Here is a 21,089-nt window from a genome sequence, read left to right as displayed (position 1 = left end):
GCTTCTGCTTCTCTGTAAAACTTTTTGATTTCTCCATCAAATCTGAATGAGAGCCTTCTTGGGTAGAGTATTCTTGGTTGTAGGTTTTCCCCTTTTATCACTTTAAATATACCATGCCTCTGGCCTGCAGTGTTTCTGCTGAAAATTCAGCTGATATTATGGGAGTTCCCTTGTAAGTAACTTGTTGCTTTTCCCTTGCTGCTTTAAATATTCTCTCTTTAATTTCTGCCATCTCAATTACAACGTGTCTCGGTGTATTCCTCCTTGGGTTAATCCTGTATGGGATTCTCTGTGCTTCCTGGACCGAGATATGTTTCCTTTCCCAAGTTAGGGAAGTTTTTGGCTATTGTGTCTTCAATATGTTCTCAGCGCCTCTCTCTCTTTTCTCCTTCTGGAACCCCTATATTGTGAATATTAGTGCATTTGTTGATGCCCAAGAAGTCTCTCAAACTGTCCTCATTTTTCATGCTTTTTTTCTGTTCAGCACCAGTGATTTCCACCACTGTCTTCCAGCTCATTGTTCCTCTGTGTCATTTAGTCTGCTGTTGATTCCTTCTAGTGTACTTTGCATTTCAGTTACTGAATTCATGTTAGGTGGTTCTTTATATTTCCTCTTTGTTAAAAGCTTCTAGCTTCTTGCTCTGTGCATCCATTCTTCTCCCAGCTCCGTGATCATCTTTACGACCACCACCCTCAGCTCTTTGGGGCAGGTCGCCTGTTTCCACATCACTTAGTTCTTGGTCTTCTGTTGGGAACACGTTCCTCTGTCACCTCCTTTTGCCTGATGTCCTGTTTGTATGTATCTTGTAGGTTGGTTACATTTCCCTGCCTTGGTGAAGGAGCCTTTTGTAGGAGAGATCCTATGCGAGCAGCACACTCCCCTCTCCTCACCAGAGCTGTATGCTTTAGGGTTTCCCCCTATGAGGGCTGTGTGGGTCCTTCTGTTGTGGTGGGCAGTCTAGTAGGCTTGGCCCTGCCTTGTGCAGAGGCTGCTGGTTGACAGGGCTGAGTCACGAGGTGTCTGGCTGCAGAACCCCTGGGGCTGCTCCCTGCCCACAGGTGGGTGGAGCCAGGCCCTGGGGTTAGTGCCAGCCTACTGGTGGACAGAGCAAGGTCCTGAAGTCTGGTTCCAGGGCCCAGGAGTCCCAAAGCTGGTATCAGATTGCTGATGGGTAGGGCCAGTTCCTGACACTTGGCTGCAGGGTCCAGGATGTCCTGAAGCTTATGTTGGCCTGCTAGTGAGCAGGGCCAGGGCCCAGCTAGTCCCAGGTCAGGATCTAACCTGCTAGTAGGTGGACTGGGTCCGCAGGCTGCAGGGCTTTGGTTTTCTTTTGGCTGGTGGATAAGGCTGGTTCTGAGGCTAGAGCAGGCCTGTTGATGGGAGGCCCCTGGGGGTCCTGGGTCTTTGACTGGAGGCCCCTGGGGGTCCTGGGTCTAGTGCCTGCACACTAGTGCTGGGGCCAAGTCCTGGGCCCTCTGGTGGGCAGGGCCATGTCCATGGGCGGCCAGAAGCTCAGGGGGTCTTAAGGCAGCCTGTCTGTTGGTGAGTGGGGCTATGTCTGTGCCCAAACTTAGCTGCTTGGCCTGAAGTGTGCCAGCCAGCAGTAGTGCCTACAGGCTGTTGGGCCAGAGCAGGGCTGGCTCCTGAGGCTAACAGGCTAGAGGGAAGATTCCAAAATGGTGCTTTACCAGCACCAGTGTCCCCACGGTAGAACTAGCTGCCACCAGCGTCTGTGTCCCCAGGGGGAGCTCCAGTTGCCTCCTGCCTCTCCCAGAGACTCTCTGCAAGATCAGCAGGTAGGTCTGACCCAGGCTCCTTTCAAATCACTGCTTCTGCCCTGGGTTCCCAGAGCATGAGATTTTGCGTCCTTTAAGGGTGGAGTCTGTACCTCCCTTAGCCCTCTGTGACTCCTGAAAGCCCCCTGGCCTTTAAGCCACCTGCTCTCTTGGAGCTTGTCTTCCCCGTGTGCGACCCCCGGGCTGGGGAGCTCAACGTGGGGTTTGGACCCTTCACTCCTTTCGTGGAACCTTTACAATTGTAGTTAGTTATTCTCCCGTTTGTGGGTCACGCACCCCAGGTATGGGACTTGACTACAATGGTGACTCCATCCCTCCTACCTGTCTCACTTTGTGGTTGTAGAAGCTCTTTTCTGGTTGGTAGGTTCTGGTCTTTATCATCATCAATGGTTGTTTTGCAAATAGTTGTAATTTTGGTGTGCCCATTAGAGCAGGTGAGTTCAGGGTCTTTCTACTTCACCATCCTGGCCAATCTCCACCTAATTTAGGAGCTTCCAAGGTGCCACGGGGGCTGGACTTCGTTTCCAAGAGTTGAGGGCCCTCACGCAGGTCATCTGACAGACAACACTTGGTGAGGCCATGCGGACACAAGCCAGGGTCAACTGGACCCATTTACATTTAATCAAATTACATTTAATGTGATTTTGTTGTATTTAAGTCTGTTATCTTGCTTTTTGTATCCTATATGTACCACCATCTGGTCTTTAAAGTTAAATGACAGACAAAATGTTTAGTATAAATACGAACAATATATTATTCTCCAGCATGTTTCAAATGGTACTTAAACTGCTTTGTGTGTCCAGATAAAATAACTGAGAAAATACCCTATGAGACTATGTCTCCTCTGAGATGTAATTTTGGTGGGACAAAACTTTTACTTTATATTTGGACATTTACAGTATATACAGATGATTCCTAAATTTATCTCTCTAACTGAAATATACCTTCTGAAATCCTGACCTCTATATCCAAATAACTTTAACACCTATTTAACAACTCTACCTGGGTGTTTCACAGGTAACTTTAAAGTATTCAAATTCACATACCTTCAGCTTCAAACTCACATAGTTCAAGCTAAGAAACTGAAACATCCCTAAGGTTAGGGCTGCTACCTACCTAGCTTATTGGTTCATCAGCCGAATCCCTGTGCATTTCTTACCATGTATCACATACACAGGATAACTCAGACCAGAGACCCCCAATACAAGATGAAAGAGAAGACAAAAAATCCTAGATAAATAATCAAAAGGATCCTTTATTGTAAATGTATATAGTACCATAATTCATCAAAATAATTTATAATAGTTAACTCTCTTAAATATAATCTTATAAATGATGCCTTCTGAAGTTTAATGTGGATTCAATCAGTTTATTTAAAACTATTTAGAACATGGTATTAGAAATTAAAAAAAAATTAACTGTCATCTACAAAATCTTCTAAGAAAGGAAATCATGACAAGTTCCTGATCAGATAAACGCCACTCCATTATTTAGAAGCATAAATAAATTTGAATAGACACATCAATTTCCTGGGCTTTATCCTTCTATACAAACCTGACTCTTTAGAGAGTTAAAACTGCTTCTGGTTTCCTACCGTAAGTAAGACATCCCTTAACAGCAGCTGAGAACTGACCGGAACCCCTTGGTGAACCATTACTTCTCCACCTCCCGGTGGTCACTCGAGGCTGCGACCTCTACTGTGGCTGCCGTCTCACCTCTGCTAGTGTCCCAGGCGTCTCCATGTTGAGGACAAGCATGACAAATCACCATTCCAGCCACAGCATCCACCTTAACCTTCCAAATGCCACTGCTGTGAGGAGGAGCCATCACAGATGGCCATGGCAACAAAACCTCTGCGACTCAGTGGATCGACCGCTCTCAGGCACTGTCCAACTGACACCTGGTACAGCCGATTATTCCTCTGAAAATAAAGTGGTGGCAGGAAAAAAACACCACCAGTTACTTGCTTTAAGTTAAAACACTTATTGCCAGAATATGGTAAAGAAGAGACAGTCATCTAGAAGAGACGTGGAACATTTCAGATTACTTACTTATTTATGGGATGCTACAAACTCAGAACCACCTTCTACAAGGTAAACAGACTATGAGTCCCTCTGCCATGCTCCCTCCCCTCAGCCTTGTCTGTCTCCTCACATCCTCCCATCACCACTAAGCAAGCGCCTCACCCCAAAGGTCCACTGCTGGGATCCTCCTGACCCATGGCACTTCATGAGTCGTGGTGGGTCTGATGAGCGAGTTTCTGACATATCCAGGCAGAGGAGATTATTTAAAACCAATTCGTGCTCTTCATTATAAATCCAAATCTAAGGAAGAAAATAAAAGATCAAAACCTCAAGTTTTGCTTCAGATTCTGAAATGCAGACTGCATGACACTTCACACATTTGTGGAAGAATGGATTTATTTTGTATGGTCTCTTACAGCAGGAACAGACCAGCTTAGTTATCTGAAAATGGAGTGAATTAACACAGGAGAAAGTGAGGTGCAATTCCAGGAAGAAATGTAAGCAGTGGTTGAATTAACTTAATTGACTGTATTTAATTGAGCACAAGATTGTAGATCTTCCCCAATTCCAGGATTTCACAATTCTACAATGCTTGTAATTCTCACACTGTGTAGAACTGAAGGAGCCCAGTGAGGCGGCTGGTTTGCTTTCTGTACAAAGAAAACACATGAGGCTATGATTTTCGTATTTCCCTCATCTGCTGGGCAGTGATGATGTGCATAAGCTGTCATATCCCATCATCCTGTGGAATCGTAAGTATACTCTATTCTGGGCTCATAATAACATTTGCACTGAGATTACAATTTCATTGATGGCCCCAAAGCAGGATTCTCCTTAGATGTGCCAATGATCTTTGAGAATAGTTGTCTTTATGGTGTCTCAGATTATTTTCAAGAACAAAGGCCTGAAACTGGCTGAAATGGCCAAGTGCAGTGAATACATGTATTCTCCAATATGCACCATCACTAACTTGAGAAGGAAAACGTTTCCTCCTGTCCTCTGAATTAATTTATTCATCACTGCTTCGACCTACAGGCCCCAAATGGGCGTGTGCTGCCTCTGTCGGTACGAAGAGAAGGCTCCCCGTCAGCGCCATGACGGAACACCAGTGAAACACAGATGCTGATGGTTTCTAATCTGTATTATCTAACAAAGGAGCCAGCGGTCCACACGTGGCTACTGAGCACTGGGAGTGTGTCCAGTGTGACCGAGGAAACGAGATGTCAACGAACTAAAATGAAATAAGATGACCAATTCAACAGCCACATGTGGCTAGGGTATAAGTGCAGTTCCCTGCAGTCACAACACAGTACGGATAGGACAGGGTAACTCCATCTCCTCAAACCTCTTACAGTTTCTGGAACAAATTTCACTCAACCACCCAAACCTCGCTACAGTTTAACACTCGCATGTCTACAGCACTGACACCTCTCGCACCCAGACGTGGCACAAACCCCTTTTACACCATGTTTTCCACCTTAGATAGTGTGCATGGACTCTCCTAGAGATAAGATGTGATCTGTGAAATTTCAAAGGACACACTCTATCCAAAACGGGCCCAAGTGTTCCTTTCATTCTGGAATGACCCCATCCACCACTCAAATGGAAGCGTACGTAAACGAAGCTTGCTTACGTACGACATGTTTTGAGCATTACAATCTTGAGGCACTACAACTAGGAGGTTAGAGCAATGTTAGGTTATGCTGTTGTATCAGATACAAAGCAGTTTGCGATAAGTTTTCTGCTTATTTTTAGGTTCACTTAGTATCGCTGAAAGGACACATAAATTGAGAATAAATTATGTGAATGACATGAAATTGTGCTGTTTCCTCTGATGAACTACTAAAAATCAGTTAGAAAAACTCAATGTCACCGAAAACTCTACAAAAGATATTCTGATTCATCCAATGCAGATTTAATGTTCATATAGCTTTCAATTCTATATAACTCAAATTCACTCTGTGTAACTGCAAAGTACAAATAATGCTCTAAACAAACAAAATATTACTATGACAAACAATGACCAGAGGTAGGGAAAATGTACAGAGGAGACCACAACAGTATTAGATAGATGATCTCTGAAATCATTCCCAGCGTAAACAACTTAACTTCAGCAAGTGGTGCTGGGAAAGTTGGACAGCCGCATGTAAATCAGTGAAGTTAGAACACACCTTCACACCATACACAAGACTTAAGACATGACACCATAAAACTCCTAAAAGAGAACATAGGCAAAGGCAAAACATTCTCTGACATTAATTGTACCAATGTTTTCTTAGGTCAGTCTCCCAAGGTAAAAAAAAAAAAAAAAAAAAAAAAAAAAGCAAAAATAAACAAATGGGACCTAATCAAACTTACAAGCTTTTTGTGTAGCAAAGGAAACTGTAAGCAAAACGAAAAGATAGCCTACAGACTGGGAGAAAATATTTGCAAATGATGTGACCAACAAGGGCTTAATTTCCAAAATATACAAACAGCTTACATAACTCAACAACTCAATCGAAAAATGGGCACAAGACCTACATAGACATTTCTCCAAAGAAGACATACAGATGGCCAAAAGGCACATGAAAAGATGCTCAACATTGCTACTTATAAGAGAAATGCACATCAAAACTACAATGAGGTACCACCTCACACTGGTCAGAATTGCCATCATTAAAAAGTCTACAAATAACAAATGCTGGAGAGGGTGTGGAGAAAAGGGGAACCCTGCTACATTGCTGGTGGGAATGTAAACTGGTGCAACCACTATGGAAAACAGTATGGAGGTTCCTCAAAAAACTAAAATAGAGCTGCTGTATGATCCAGCAATCCTACTCCTGGGCATATATCTGGAGAAAACCATAATTTGAAAAGATACGTTGCACCCCAATGTTCATAGCAGCACTATTCACAATAGCCAAGACATGGAAACAACCTAAATGTCCATCAACAAATGAATGGATAAAGAAGATGTGGCACATATATATAATGGGATACTACTCAGTCATAAAAAAGAATGAAATGATGCCATTTGTAGCAACATGGATGGACCTAGAGATTATCATACTAAGTGAAGTCAGAAAGAGAAAGACAAATACCATATGATATCACTTATATGTGGAATCTCAAATATGACACAAGTGAACTTACCTACAAAACAAACAGATTCACAGACACAGAGAACAGACTTGCAGTTGCCAAGGGGGAGGGGAGTTGGGAGAGGGATGGATTGGGAGTGTGGGATTAGCAGATGCGCACTATTATCTATAGGATGGATAAACAACAAGGTCCTACTGTATAGCACAGGGAACTATATTCAATAATTTTTAAAACGTCAGATTAAAATCTTGATGTCTGCCCCTCCCCGCTCAAGCCTGACTGCCAGCAGCTTCCCTTTCCTTCACTGAAGGACACTGTCCATGGACTGGCTGAGAGCCCAGAGGCCTAACTCACCTGATTTGGGTCACTGTAGTCACATGCCTTAAGCACTACCAGGCCTCCCTTCTGACTTGGGCGGCCCTGGGCTGCCAGACACTTGTGGGTCTGGAGGTGATAGAGCTGTAAAAGAAGAGATTGCGCTTGACAAGCTGGTATGTATAGAAAGACCAATGGCAGAAGATGCCTTGGAACGCTAGAAAAGGAGGTTTTAGAGGAAATATGAAAATATTATTCCAGAGGTATGGATTCTAAAGGTCGTAAAAAGATAAGCATTTTTTATGACTGAATTCTAGCTTTAGCACATAGGAGCATCACAGTGGAGACTTCAAGGTTATAGGCAATTTTAACAATATATGCAGGCAGTGTCAAGTAGAAATTCTACCTAAAGATACAAGTTTACTAATCTACTATGGGGGGGAAAGGAGATTAAATACCGTCTCTCCACTAAAGAACCTTAAAATGAAACTCAGGAAATAAGAACAAAAGGTACAAACAGACAGCACATAATTCAATATAATGTACATGCCTAACTGGAGATAAACAGATTAAAAATGCCATAGGAATGCCAAAGGTGAGATACATAAAAGAAGCAAAGAGTATCTAGTCTAAGTAAAATGATTAAATATTAAATGTGATTAGATATGCAAGGCAAAAATAATAATGGTAAGGGATTTCAACTATATGGACATACACCGGTACCTATTTTTACTTAAAGAGAAAACACCTAATAATAATAAACACCTTGATGACTTTTATAAGATAGAGAGAACAACAAGATAGGAGAAGGCTCTAGGCTTAATTCTAGCCACTTAAGAATTGCTGGCATTGTGAAAGAACCAGGAGAGGGATGCCTTCTCTATAACACAAAAGGGAAATTCGGGCAACAATGACAATATCTACACTTTCAGGAAGCAAATTCTAAGAAATGATTCAAGAAAAAGGTATGATTTTATGGCTAGACATCTAAAATTGAAGTGATATTATAAAACTGAAGAAATTTTATAAGAACCAAAAGGGAATATCTAAAGAATTGCGGTTGATCAATGGGTTTCTGCTAAGCTCAGATGACTGCTCAGGACGTCGGGTGTAAAACCTGACTTGGTACCACCACTTAGACCCTGACCACCATTTTTCACTTCCTGTCTGCAGTCAGTTCCAGAGCTGAGGCCAACAGTATACAGTTGCCCCATTTCTCCTTTGTTTTCCTTTTTGGACTGGTCTCTAACAAGTGAATTTTACACTCACTCACATTGCCTCTGTTTGTATATGCATATTTATAGCTATCCTCTTGGAAGCCAGCATATAACTTAGAGAAGCCATGTTCTCTTTAACACTAGCAGGTAAAGGATCTTAATATAAACAGCAAAGATATCAAAATTTCTAAGGTCTTACACCTGAGTAGAGGAAATTCTCCTAAAAAGAATATAATGGAAGGCAAGTCAGAGGCTATCCTTAAATATTTTAAGTCTACAACATCATTTACTATATCACACAACATTTAATGAAACACTTTGCTAGGATCACTTTCTTACCCTTCCACGTTGGAGGACTTTGGGGCGTTTTGGCCCTCTATTGATAAAAATGGGTTGCTGGGGTTTGGCATTGGGCCCAGATATCTGCATCTCTGGGTAAATATTATCCAAATACCATTTAAATGATTTACAATCCAACTTCTTCCTCAATTCAACACGCTCACTGATATTTCCATAGCTTCTGGTTCTCAGATCAGGTCTTAAGGAAAAATACTGCTCCTGAATTTAAAAAAGAAAAATGAAAAATAAGAGAATAGATTTTTTTGTTTAAATGAATCACACCTCAAAAAAGCCATTACAAAGAAAAGACTGAGAGTTGCATGTGGCAGAAGAGGAGGTGGGAAGGAATACAATGTGTGCAGGGTCTTGACGGGAAGCAGGGGGACTGGGTCAGAGCAAAGCCCAGTGAGCAGAAGAGGAGCCAGGTTCTGTGGGAGTCACAAGAGCAGACAGGAGGACAAAGAAACTGAAGAGAAACACAGTTCCTTCTGGTGCTGCTGTACCACCTCTCACAGACGAGATGCTTGGAAAATTTAAAAATGAGTCACAACAAAAATGAGTGAAAGACTGGGTGAAGAGAAGAGAGAAAAACCCAGAAAGAGATGGCCCTAAAGCCAAGGTCATTCAATGGAAATAGGCAAGAGAGAAAAGCAACCAAAGCCAATGGAGTTACTAGCCTTATCATCCATCCTTCTCGGTGAGAGATTTAATCTCACCTTATATTCATCCAACCAAACATGTGCCAGCCGCAAGGAGTTGTGTGTCATGGTGTCCTGGCCCTCCGGAGAACCATATGGTCGCCTTTTCCGGAAAATGTGTCCAACTCTAGAGCAAGGGATGATGAAGAGCTTACCTCCACACATCCAGATCTGGTCAGAAGCAGAACATGTGTTAATGGTTCCTTACAGTGCTGTGAAATCGATGTACGAATTTTCATGAAACAGGTGTTTGTGAAACCTTGCAAGATGTTTTATCTTATTAGATATAACTATTCAAATAGAATAAAGTCAAAGTGTATATTTTAAAAAAAATTATCTGTCTTTACGATTAAAAAGAAACAAAACTCTAAAACAATGTAATATTCTTTTACTGCCCTGTGTCTAAAATTGTACTTACCATACATGTTGTTTTAACATATCAAGGAAGTTGACCTTCAGGACTTAAGGACAAAGAATGCTTACTCATCAATCCTCTAATCTCAGTTCTACAGGTACTTTCTCATGAAACACATACAAACATACACCATTTTTTAGAAAAAAAATTTTTTTTATAAAATATACAGAATAACTCTAGATTAAGATTCAGATCTTAGTTCTGGTCTAAATTTTGCCGTTGACTGAGTTACTTTATATAGGTATTTCAATTTTTATGAGATTCAATTACCTTACCTACAAAGACTGAACTAATAATATCTATTATACCTTGCAAATTTTGAATTCTAAAGATTAAGTAGGAAAATACATTTGCAAAAATACGAAATGGCACCTGCACAAGGTATTAGGGTATCTGATGGGGGGGAATCTGTTACGCAGACCGGGAGGTGGGAGGCGGGGAGTGGGGCCCTCTGCTAAGAGACAGAAATCTGAATTCTTTCCCTTGCCCTCTTTCTGCCTTTTCCAAAGACCGTCTTACCACCACAGCTGAGCCACAGACCCCACCCACAGCTGTCATCTGCCCAACCTTAGCAGCTGGAGGGAACGGTATATATAAAGGGTTCAGTAATCTATACGCAGGTGTTGATATCATTTATCTTATCAGCTGGGCTACTCCTGAAAGTGAAATGAGGAGCTATTAATAATCTCTCCAGGAGAACAGGTATGAACCAGGATGGTCTCTCACAGTCAGGAAAATCTGATGACCCCAACTATATATATCTAGGGTTATCAAATAAGATTAACAAATGGACAAAGAACAAAACTCTAGATTAAATGCGCATGAGGACTTCTTAATACATACCCAACTATTCATTACAACTGTCACTTTTAAATTCTTACAAAATAAATGCAAGGCTTCTTATAGACTTTTGATATTTTGAATGGGTATTATCCACATTATAGATTGTGGTAAAGTAGTATTCATTAAGGACAATTTGTTAATAAAGACAGTCAAAGAGAATTTACAGAAAATATGGGATCGTGGATGAAAATTATATTCCTTGCACACAGTTAATAATCAAGCATGCAAAAAAAAAAATTTACCCGAAATGATATTTCTAAATTTTCTCCTCCCCAGATATCCATGCCACTGTCATACTGTCCAAGTTCACTGAAATAGTTTCTGTTCATGGCAAACAATCCTCCAGCCATTGTAGGTGACCTAGAAAAGGAAAACAATTATTTTATCAATTCTATAGTCAATTATCTATCGTTCTTGTTTTAAAAAATTCAGTGCAGCTTTAGAACATCACTGATAGAAACTAGATTAACTATTATGAAACATTTTGTCTGATTTATGAGGGAATGAGCTGGGCCCCATAACTTAATTTTCTAGATCGCAAGCCCTGGCAAATGAAGGCTACTTTTCTAAGTATCACAAGTACTTTTTTTTTTTTTTTTTTTTTTTTTTTTTTTTCGGTACGCGGGCCTCTCACTGTTGTGGCCTCTCCCGTTGCGGAGCACAGGCTCCGGATGCGCAGGCTCAGCGGCCATGGCTCACGGGCCCAGCCGCTCCGCGGCATATGGGATCCTCCCAGACCGGGGCACGAACCCGTATCCCCTGCATCGGCAGGCGGACTCTCAACCACTGCGCCACCAGGGAGGCCCCACAAGTACTTTTAAAAACTGATTATAACTACTGTTGACAGAAATCCACCTGAATTATTTAATTCCTTCGACAGTCTCACAGAGCCACTGGGATTAAAAACTGGGCTCCAGGGCCTGCCAAGGAGAGAGCAGACAAACGTCACACTTTGAACTGGACTCAAACATGTGTTAGACCAGTGGTTCCCCAGGACATTTTTAGCTGTCACAGCCGTGGGGAGGGGTGCTACTGGCGTCTGATGGGTAGAGGCCAGATATGCTGAATGCCCTGCAATGCACAGGGCAGCACCCACAATGGAGAGCTCTCTGGCCCTAAAGGTCAGCCCTGTCACAGTCGAGAACCCCTGTGTTCCTGAGAACTGATGTGGACGGGCCCCCCAGAGCCTGAGGCGGCTTCCAGTGATGTCACTGGCCGAACCGCACCGGGGGCGTGGCGTCTAGTGTTCTGAGCGGCCTCCCAGAAGAGAAGCCAGAGTCTCTGCAGGAGAAAACACCGCCCCAGGATGAATGTACCTCCATAATTTTTCATATACAATGTCCAGCATTAAACAAAAATAAGCAAACTAACAAATAACCAGGCAATCAGGAAGATAAATCACATGAAAGAAAAAAATAAGAGAAACAATCTACAACAGAAACAGTTGTGCAGGGGTTTCAAATAACGGAGGTATCAGGCAGAGACTTTTAACTGTTCAGTATGTTCAAGCATAAAAGACAAGACTGAGGGGCTTCCCTGGTGGCACAGTGGTTGAGAGTCTGCCTGCCGATGCAGGGGACACGGGTTCGAGCCCTGGTCTGGGAGGATCCCGCATGCCGCGGGGCAGCTGGGCCCGTGAGCCACAATTGCTGAGCCTGCGCATCTGGAGCCTGTGCTCTGCAACAGGGGAGGCCGCGACAGTGAGGGGCCCATGCACCGCGATGAAGAGTGGCCCCCGCTTGCCGCGGCTAGGGAGGGCCCTCGCACAGAAACGAAGACCAAACACAGCCATAAATAAATAGATAAATAAATAAATAAATACATTAAAAAAAAAAGACAAGACTGAGAATCTGGCAGATAATCAGATGCTATCAATAAATAAACCAAATTTATGCATCTGAAAAACACTTCTGACAAAGACAGAAAAAAAAATGTCAGCAGCCAATGAGAGATTACCTTCAAAAGAAAAAAAATTAGACAGTTGTTGGCTTCTCACCAGAAACAGTGGAAGCCAGAAGGTTCTTGAATGATACCTTCAAAGTCCTGAAAGAATATACCTGCCAGTCTAGAACTGAATATCAAGTAAAATTATTCTTCAAAATAATGGTGAAACAAACAAAAAAGTAAACAAAGCCACCACTCTTTCCCTAACTTGATCCATGAGAGTCCCCCTGCACTCCCCCCTCTGCCTTTGCAGTTGATCATTCCTCCCTTTTCCCTCAGCTTGAAGCATCTATGTCCAGTGTCTGTGAAATGATGTTTTATCTGTTTCTCAGGATAAGAAACAGCAATCATTCCACCAGGTGCTGGAAACTGATTAGCCTTGAGGCAAGGGTTTCTAGGGCCACAACTCAGGGATGTGTATTTAATTACAGGGTCCCCAGAAACCCCTCTCCTGGCTACCACAAGCAACGGCTTCTTTTCTGGTCTTGGGAGCCAGACCTGGACTGTTACCTCAGAGGCAGGGGCCCCACAGAACACGCTGGGGCTCCCTCTTTGGCCACAGCTGGGCTCCCTTGAGACTTGAAGACTTCTGGCTGTCCTGCAACATGAGCCACAGTGACCCTGCCTCTACCGGCTCACAAGATGCCTGGTCCCTCTGCCTAATCCAGTCCCCCCTGAGCCACAGCCTGCTCAGGAATCAGTTGCAGCCTGTGAATCAGGCCAGAGCTTGCTTTGAGCCCAAGAAAAAAGCTGTCTTACTGGTGGAGGCTGGCCTTCCAAATCCTGGAGCCAGCCCTGCCAGCCAGGGGTCATTTTTGCCCTTTGGTGACCACTGTGTTCTTTCTCTGAAATATCTTACAATAGGTGATAATGTTGCTGACTCAAATTTCCACAAAAAGGAAAAAAAAAAAAAACTACCTCTTGAGTGACGTCCTGGTCTGTTCCTCTCTGAGGAATCTTGCGGGAAAAGAATACTGTAGCTCCTGCTCTGTTTCCATGTTTCTGTCGGGAAAGAAACCCCGCCTGCCCTGGGGTGTTGGTGTTTTTGTCTGTGTTGCCATCCCAGGCCTGCGTTAGGGGCTTGTGTCTGCGTTGTAATGTCTGTACCATGTCTGGGGAGTCCTTCCCACCTGTCCAGCCAGGGGCCAGCCAACCCCTTGAAGAGGCTTCCATTTCCTTCCTATAACCCAAGGCACAGGGAGCACCGCCTCCCGTGACCCCACCTTCAGGAGCTGTGGTGGCACGTGCATCCATGAGCCTAGCCCTGGGCTACCTCCCCGAGGCCCACCTCTACCCACAGTCCTGTACAGGAGTCGAGTAAACAGGACGTCTCTGAGCCCCTTTCCCCAAAGGGCCGGCCAAGGGCTGCCCACCAGCCTGGCTCCATGAGTCCTGCATGACCAAGTGACAGCTGGCGGGCTCTGCTACCCAGGCCCCTGCACCTCCTGCCCTGCCATCTGGCAAGGGATGGGCCCTTTTCTGTGAACTGACAACCTGTGGAAATGTGACCAATTAGTGTGAAATGCATGTTTAGCAAATGTTAGGTACTGTAGTTGAACCAATAAATGTGAGTCCTTCTGCACACACACACACACACACACACACAAAGTGAAACAAAGACATTTTCAGAAAGAGAGGAATAATCACCTGAAGGTCCAACCAAAAGAAATACTAAAATGTGTTCTTTAGTCAAAATGAAAATAAATCCTAGATGGAAGCTTGCAGATGCAGAAAGGATAAAAAGTAACATAAAAGGGGAAATATATGGGTAAACGTAAATGAATAATGGTTACATAAAAAAGTCTTGTAGGGGGCTTCCCTGGTGGCGCAGTGGTTGAGAGTCCGCCTGCCGATGCAGGGGACGCAGGTTCGTGCACCAATCCGGGAGGATCCCACATGCCGCGGAGCGGCTGCGCCCGTGAGGCATGGCCGCTGAGCCTGCACGTCCAGAGCCTGTGCTCCGCAATGGGAGAGGCCACAACAGTGAGAGGCCCGCGTACCGCAAAAAAAAAAAAATTAAAAAATTTAAAAAAAGTCTTGTAGGGTTAAAAAAAATACACACGTGGGACTTCCCTGGCAGTCCACTGGTTAGGACTCAGAGCTTCCACTGCAGGAGGCCCGGGATGGATCCCTGGGTAGGGAACTAAGATCCTGCAAGCCGTGAGGCACAGCCCAAAAGTACAAAAACACACACCACACCACCCCCCCAAACACACGTGTACATTTCAGCACTATAACTTGAAGGGGGATAACTGGAGTATGAACATTCTGATATCCTTGCGTTGTTTGGAGAAAATACCAATCTGTATTACACTTTGATATGTCAAGTATGAAGGCTGTACTTTCTAAGGTAACCACTAACAGAACAGTAGGTAAGAAACTATAATGTCTAATAATGGGTGGCAGCTGGGAACAGAATAAATGGAATTCAGGCCCAAAGCAAGTAAGAGCAGAGAAAAAAGAACATAGAATAGATAGAAAGCAAATAGTACCATTGTAATCATAAACACAAAAATGTAAGTAGTATTACTGAATGTAATCAACTTAGCCCTAATTAAAAGACAAAGTTTTCCACACACGCTTAAAAACAAAAGCAACTACATGCTGCTTACAGGGACACGTATAAATATATGACCTCAGGAAGACTGACAGCAAAAGGGAAGAAAAGTTGCACAATTAAATACTAATGAAAACAAAGCTGGAACAGCCATATTGATGTCAGACTATAAAGTGAAAGTTTCACTATCCTAGAAGTACAGAATGAAATACAATTCATAATGATAAATGGTTTCATCACCAGAAGATTTAATAATTCTAAGTTGTCATGCATCTATTAACATAGCCTCAAAATATATGAAGAAAATATATAAAGAACTACAAGGAGAAACAGACACACAACTGTAGTGGGAAATTAATATACCATTTTCAATAACTGACAGAACATGTGAATTAAAAATTAATAAAAATATAGAATATTTGAACAACACAATGAACTTGACCCAACAAATACAACATCTCATCTTTAACAACTGCAGAAAATACAAATTCTGACCACAGTGTAAGCTAGGATTAAATAAAGACTATAAAGTTTCTGAATGCCTGTAAAATAATAAATGCACTGCTAAATAACCTACAGGTCAGAGAAGACATAACAATGAAAGTATTTAGAAATAAATGACAATAAAAAATGATATATCACAGTTTGTGGGATGCAGCCAAAGCCATGATTAGAAGAAAATTTATCATCTTAAATGCATGTATTAGAAAAGAAAAAAGGCTGAAAATTTAAAAAGTCTAAACATCCAACTCAAGAAGTTAGCAACCTTGACATCATAGAAGTGAAACAGCTTACAGCCGAAAGGGGAGAAAAAGCGGAAAAAAGGAGAAAGCGGTGCTCATAGCCTCACTGTGCAAGCAAGAATGTCAAATGATGCTGTCAAAAGTCAACAGAACGGGGCTTCCCTGGTGGCACAGTGGTTGGGAATCCGCCTGCCAATGCAGGGGGACATGGGTTCGAGCCCTGGTCCAAGAAGATCCCACATGACATGGAGCAACTAAGCCCCTGCACCACAACTACTGAGCCTGCACTCTGGAGCCCGCAAGCCACAACTGCTGAGCCTGCGAGCCACAACTACTGAGCCTGCATGCCACAACTACTGAAGCCCGTGCACCTAGAGCCCGTGCTCTGCAACAAGAGAAGCCACTGCAATGAGAAGCCCGTGCACCGCAGCGAGGAGTGGCCCCCTCTCACTGCAGCCAGAGAAAGCCCACGTGCAGCAACAAAGACCCAACACAGCCAAAAAAAAAAAAAAAAAGTCAGCAGAACAAGAAACAGATTTTTTTTTAAGTATCAAAAGGAACCAATAGAGTAACTAAAAAATCATCCTACAACAATAAAGGGAACATGGGAGTGATGTAAATTAGCTAAATCTTCATTTTTCCAACAGAGAGGGTCTATAGTTGGTTTTATGTTGAAAAGAGGACTATGCATATAATTTAGAGTTCAGGAAGTAAGAAATGGAAGACCAAAAATAAAAATGGTTAAAAGAATTTGCCTCTGGGGAGAAGGACTGAGAAGGGGGAGGGAAGGGTTAGAGCCTGCCACTTCTCATCCTAAGTTGCTCTATACTGTTTGACTTATTACTGTGAATACATGTTTTTGATTAAAAATATTAAAAATTAAACAATGAAAAACAAATACCCATGAAGATGATGAAATAGGCAGAAAGTGGCCACTGCCCTACAACTACAAATGAGAACACACGTAACAGTCCGAGGAACTTTCTTCTTGCACTGGCAAAGGGAAGCTGAAAATGGGGTCAGCGCTCCTGTCTGCCTCCCATCGCAGTATGTGAAGTCGTGGAGCCCAGAAACACAGAGGGACAGTCCCCAGGTGCAGCCCTGCTCTCCTGAGAGATGTGCTCCAGCATCTAACTCCCACCTGCAAGGCTGGGGAGCAGAGGGTGGGTAGAGACCCGCACTGAAAGCCCTGGTAGGAAGAAGGGTTACAGGCATGTGAAGACTGGAAGACAACTGAGAGCTGGGTGTGCTTTCTTCACGGACTTTCACACAGAACTGCAACAGGTTCTCTCACAAAGCCTGAGAACAGAAGACAACCCCACCCTGCCAGGAGAGCACCTCAGCCACCTGAGCTGGCCCAGCTCTCTATCAGCCTCCCCTCCAAGTCTGGTTCGGATGAAAGGAAGCTGGCAAGTACCCAAAGGCCAGCTGAGGAGCCAATGGCATTCTAGTCGCCTGAGGTGTGGGGAAAACGTTATCAACTAAAGGTGAAGACAGGCATGCCTGTGACTGGGCAGTTTCACTCCTGTAAGCGAGAAGCCATGAATAAGAATGCTGGCAACAGCACTCTTTGTAAGGTGGAAAAAAAACACTGAAAACCACCCAAATGCCCCGCCCACAGTAAACTGGATAAATGTTATGATACATTAGTATAACAGAATATTATACAGCAATAAAAATGAATCAACTATAATGCAGCACAGAGGCTTTTAAAGCAATACTGACTAAAAGAAGACAGAGATGAGTCCCACGGCTTCATTTATATGAAGTCCAAGAGCAGGGAACTGGACTACGTTACATCATTTAGAAATCATACATAGGTGGTAGAACTCTCCAGGAGAGCAAGGAAATGATGAGTGGGTCAGGGTAATGACACCTCTAGGGACAAGGGCAGGGGCTGTGGGTGCAAGATACAGGGGGCATGTGGGTGCTATTTCTTGACTTGGTGGTAGTTTCACAGTGTTCACACTATAATCATTTATTAAATTGTATGCATATATACATGTATACTTTTTACATGCTATTTTTTTTTTTACAGTAAAAAAGTTTTAAAAAGGGACTTCCCTGGTAGTCCAGTGGTTAAGAATTCACCTTCCAGTGCAGGGGATATGGGTTTGATCCCTGGCTGGGGAACTAAGATCCCACATGCTGTGGGACAGCTAAGCCCGTATACCACAACTACTGAGCCTGCATGCTCTAGAGCTGGTGCGCCACAACTAGAGAGCCTGCATGCCTCAACTACTGAGCCCACGAGCTCTGGAGCCCGTGTGCCACAACTAGAGAGGCTGCGTGCTGCAACTACTGAGCCCACATGCTCTGGAGCCCACATGCCGCAACGAAAGACCCCGCGTGCCGCAACAAAGATCCCGCATGCTGCAACTAAGACCCAATGCAGCCAAATAAATATATATTTTTTTAAAGCTGTATTAAAAAAAAAGTTTAAAAGAATAGGTCTAAGAATTTTAAAAAGTAAAAATACAGACAAACGTCTCTGAAATCTACATGAGAAATTTAAAAGAAAACAAAAATAAGGAGAAATAACATATAAGAGATTTATAGTATGAGAGAATATGGATGAAAATTGAAAATAATTCACATACGATGACTCAGTAATTGTACGAGTGGGAATCCGTCCTAAAATCCCAGTTATAGAAAAGGCTTATGTATTAAATGTTCTTCTCAGTACCACTCACACTAGCAAAGGACTGAAGATGTGTTAACAACCAGTGCAATAACCATGGTGTGTGATATAAACAACACAGCACAGGGGGTCCTCCCAGGCTATCCTATGCAACAATTATCCCAGGATATTGTTGACTTCTTCTGCCTTTCTCACTAAGATATAAATCCATGAGGGCCTGGACAATTTCTTATTCATAAATCTTGCCTTAGGACTTGGCAGAGTACGTAAAATTCAGTAAGCACTCAAAAATTTTTAACGGACAAACAAGTTAAGCCAACACTTTTGCTTCCCGCAAAGAAAAAGGAATTATCTTTGAGCATGTTTCCTCTTCTGGGAATTTTTCACACATACAGGAGAAATCTTACTTTATTGGTGCAGTAGCTCCGTCTGTTCCTCCGAGCTCAGAAAGGGGAACGAGGTCCCATTTGAAGTGCAGCCCCCAGTTGAATCCTCCCCGCACCACAGGGGACGAGCTGTAGGCTAGCGTGTCAGCGCTGATGATGTCGATCACCGGGCACACCACCATTTGCCGGTCCTCCCGGATGGCAGCCAGCAGGGGCTGCAGCCACATCACATTCACCTCACAGTGGCTGTCCAGGAACACCAGGACTTCTCCTGGGGAGGCAAACAATAGAGGCCCTGAGAGCTGCACCGCACTCAAGTTAGGTATGGCCACCAGTTCAAGTGCTGATGCATTTACAGGCGGGAAAGGTAACTGCCACCCTTCCAGCCCAAACTATTAAACCAGTACTCAGAAGTCTGTTAGCCAGGAATTCTGTCTGAAGTGTACTGCTATGGTTGAAGAACATATGCAAACGATGTGCACAACCTGTGAAAAAATTTACAGACGATTCATATTCTCCCAGTAAAAAGATTCAGAATCTCACAGGAACAATTCAGTTCTCTGGACAGCCAGGTATGGAGTGCGGTGCAATGATAGTGGTCAGCTGTGCGTATTTTTAGTACAATTATTGTAATGGAAATATTTATAAGATTAGTATGTATTTCCCTGCCTTAGTAAACAGAGGTTAGAGAACGTAACTCATTTTCACTGGTGACTCGGACACATTACCCCAGTTATCAATTATGGCTACAACACAGCGATTCTCAGGAGAGAAGCGTGCAGCCGTCTCATCACGTCAGCAACACAGCTCCCTTCTCCTTGGATTCACCACTTGCCTGCCACGCGCTCATTTCTTTTTCTTCCATTTCCCACCCTTCCTTTCTAATCCCCCTAGTCTCATCAGCCACGGGATGCTTTTTTTTGTGTGTGTGTGGTACGCGGGCCTCTCACTGTTGTGGCCTCTCCCGTTGCGGAGCACAGGTTCCAGACGCGCAGGCTCAGCGGCCATGGCTCATGGGCCCAGCCGCTCTGCGGCATGTGGGATCTTCCCGGACCGGGGCACGAACCCATGTCCCCTGCATCAGCAGGCAGACTCTCAACCACTACGCCACCAGGGAAGCCCTACGAGATGCTCTTTTCTTCTAGTTAATAAAATTAAAATCGTAAAGGTTTTATCATGCATTTTTTTTTTTTTTTTCCCGTACGCGGGCCTCTCACTGTTGTGGCCTCTCCCGTTGCGGAGCACAGGCTCCGGACGCGCAGGCTCAGCGGCCATGGCTCACGGGCCCAGCCGCTCCGCGGCATATGGGATCCTCCCAGACCGGGGCACGAACCCGTATCCCCTGCATTGGCAGGCGGACTCTCAACCACTGCGCCACCAGGGAGGCCCTATCATGCATTTTTAACTCCTCTTGATAAATGTGAGCAGGAGTGAGGGTTTCTTTGATAATCCCAAACTTCTTTGATAACTTAATGGTTATTCTGAACAGCTGAGAAACTTAGAATCCATCATCAGACAGCATTATTATTTTTCCAAACATTTATCCATGAAATGTATTGATACAGATTTTACGTGAATTTCATAAAGCACTGGATGCATCCTATTCCAATTAACAGTAGCAGAACTACCTCCAGCAAGAAAGTTCTCCAGGATGACAGTGACTTAGTCATGTCCTTCAAGGCCTCCTGTGAAGGACTTTATGAGGATGTTAAGAGCATACAGCTCACCAGATGTCATTTAATACAGAAAGGCAGAATGTTCAACCTGTACACTATTCAAGTGAAGTGAAGTCAATTCTATCAAGTTTCCTCTGAGGAGAAAATGTATAATAGCTTTTTTTAATTCTAAAAATGTTACTTTTTCAATTAAAGCCAACTTAACTAAATGCAGTAAGATAATAACAGTCATATCGAACCTGAGATTGATTTCCCAAAAACTGGCTTATTTTTTGACAGATCTTAAACTATATTTGAACAAGGACCAACAGACCATAAAGAAAAAAACTAAATGACTATTGTTATCTGAAAAACAATAAACCTCAGTAACAACATACTATAAAACAGTACGATGTTCTGCGACATAATCT

The 21,089-nt window shown here is 43.4% G+C and overlaps 1 protein-coding gene across 2 annotated transcripts in view; it reads right to left on the bottom strand.

Annotated features, from left to right (window-relative positions):
* Positions 1 to 3,025: 3,025 nt before the first annotated feature.
* Positions 3,026 to 21,089, bottom strand: part of GALNT11 (polypeptide N-acetylgalactosaminyltransferase 11) — a 57,738-nt gene continuing 39,674 nt past the window's right edge. Inside the window, exons 6-12 of one of the 2 annotated variants that reach the window (XM_082632115.1) lie at positions 19,025 to 19,274; positions 10,975 to 11,092; positions 9,493 to 9,645; positions 8,777 to 8,995; positions 7,260 to 7,364; positions 3,984 to 4,121; positions 3,026 to 3,718 (exon numbers count right to left, since the gene is read on the bottom strand). In XM_082632115.1, coding sequence (XP_082488241.1) covers positions 3,587 to 3,718; positions 3,984 to 4,121; positions 7,260 to 7,364; positions 8,777 to 8,995; positions 9,493 to 9,645; positions 10,975 to 11,092; positions 19,025 to 19,274 — 1,115 coding nt within the window. In that variant the 3' untranslated portion in view covers positions 3,026 to 3,586. Of the gene's footprint in view, positions 3,719 to 3,983; positions 4,122 to 7,259; positions 7,365 to 8,776; positions 8,996 to 9,492; positions 9,646 to 10,974; positions 11,093 to 19,024; positions 19,275 to 21,089 lie in introns of those variants that run through there. The other variant, XM_082632116.1, reaches the window with a different exon arrangement.

Source organism: Mesoplodon mirus (genome assembly GCF_964341445.2).
Source record: "Mesoplodon mirus genome assembly, chromosome: 9".
NCBI lineage: Eukaryota > Metazoa > Chordata > Mammalia > Artiodactyla > Ziphiidae > Mesoplodon > Mesoplodon mirus.
This window is presented reverse-complemented; position numbering and strand designations above follow the sequence as displayed.